Below are 2,034 nucleotides of genomic sequence, written 5' to 3' on the forward strand. Positions count from 1 at the left end.
ATATGTTTCATCGGTTTATAAACTGTACCCTTGTCATTAATCAACGTTGTCGCCCTTTCATTTATTTCTAATTCTCTTGAGTGTAAGTTTATATTTTGCGATGCATGATAAATTACGATTTTGACATTAGATTCGCCGTGGAAAGTAGAATTGCCTTCCTCGAGATACGGTATCAGTTTGATATCATAGTGAATTGGTATCGTGTTAACGGATAAACGACGTATAATTTCAAAACCATTGATGGAGAAACTCATAACCAATATTAAACCAATATTTAATAACAACTTTAAGAATTCCATGTCGATTTTTGATTGTTTCATGTATCTGCAATTTTTCGGTGGTTTATAAATTAAAATTTTTAAAAAGAAACAAATGATAATGCAGTCCAAATTATAACTAATTTTTATATAAAGATAAAGAAATGGGAAAAAATAATTTTAATTACTTTTATATATTAAGATAATCATACATAAAATCTAATTTGGGAAAATTATGAATTCCTTTTTCTATTATATATTTGAGTATATTTTAATGCACTCAAAATTAATTACTCTTATGTTATTCTTACAATAATAAAACGTACAATAATAATACGTGCATATAGATTCAAGCGCGTAGTTAGAACGCAAAAATCTTTATTCTGGACGTTCTTCTTATAAATTGATAAACGTGACCTTCTGCTATAATAAACAAACGTTTCGGCTTCCTTCCGAGCCACATTATCAGTGTACAATACTTCTGATTTATTTCTCAAATCCCTTATGAAGAAGTAATGCGGAAGTAATGTTTATTACAAGGAGAACATCAGTACGAGACCATTACGAAAAATTATTTAACCGAATTATTAATTATTAGAACGAAATTTGAAATTAAAATGAAATTAAAAATTAATAATGCCCTTATTTAACGAGAATACTAATTTACATTTAACATTAACATTTAACTTCCTAAAGTAATCTTGAATTTCAAAGAGCTCGTTTTAATCTAACTAAAATTTTTGAATATAAGTTCGATGTTGTTACTTTAATAATATTTAATGATATATTTTTCAGTTGAACTCTCTCTTTTCGTCTTTATATCAAATATGATAAAAATATGCTAAAACTAAAAAGACGTAAACAATAAGAATCTTATTCGGCCATTTATGTGAATACATAATCAATAGTAAAAAAAAAGTATTTAACGATCGAAGTTGGATCTTAGAGATGCTTAAATATAAATTCGGTGTGAATATATGAAGCTACGAATCTATAACTGCGCGCAAAAAGAGTTTTAATAAAAAACCGTCACACGATAACTCTACAAAAAATGACTATGAGGAAATTAAACTGCGTTCATTGTATATGTTTCTTTAAATAATTTGTGTTCGATTTGTAATTCTGTACGTTATTATCTATTTTTTTAAAATAATCTATTTAAATATTTTACTTTCAGTGATATTTACCTCGTGCGATACGTTATATACGTCCTAATAAAATTACCATTGAATTATACTTTCTCATATAACCACAATTAAGTTGGTCAGAACGGTTATTAGAATCATTACAAATATATTGGTGCAATAGCGAGTTGTCTCGTCTCGAGAGATCACTCTAAACTGATTATTGAGCATGTTCGTCAGATACCATCTAAAGGACGGTAGTGTTGTGTACGCAATTTTTGTTTTACTTTCTCTATTTTAATTGTATATAATAATGTTCTAGTAGAAACAAACGCTTGTTTACGAATCTCCTTTACTGGGTGTACTTAGTTAATTATTATGAGAATTTGTTTAAACAGATTTTCTCTTTTTCAAAATTATCAAATATACTCGTATATATCGATTGCACTCTCAATCAGATATATTAACAATTATAAAACTTAATTACTTCTTCCTGTAATATATTATTCAATTTATAACAGTTTGCATAATATTTTATATATCATGTATTATCTATACGAAAAAAATCGTGTAAATTTAACATAAATATTTTTTATGAAATATTTATGTTAAATTTACACGATTTTTTTTTATATAGATAATATAAGATATAT

The 2,034-nt window shown here is 26.1% G+C and overlaps 1 protein-coding gene across 1 annotated transcript in view; it reads right to left on the minus strand.

Moving 5' to 3' along the window:
* Window positions 1–299, minus strand: part of LOC108756158 (aminopeptidase Q-like) — a gene marked incomplete at its 3' end in the record, with an annotated part of 1,678 nt that extends 1,379 nt beyond the window's left edge. The window contains exon 1 of the mRNA XM_018499767.1: window positions 29–299. Coding sequence (XP_018355269.1) covers window positions 29–299 — 271 coding nt within the window. The remainder of the gene's footprint in view (window positions 1–28) is intronic.
* Window positions 300–2,034: the final 1,735 nt, after the last annotated feature.

Source organism: Trachymyrmex septentrionalis, unplaced genomic scaffold (assembly GCF_001594115.1).
Source record: "Trachymyrmex septentrionalis isolate Tsep2-gDNA-1 unplaced genomic scaffold, Tsep1.0 scaffold960, whole genome shotgun sequence".
In the NCBI taxonomy this organism is placed as follows: domain Eukaryota; kingdom Metazoa; phylum Arthropoda; class Insecta; order Hymenoptera; family Formicidae; genus Trachymyrmex; species Trachymyrmex septentrionalis.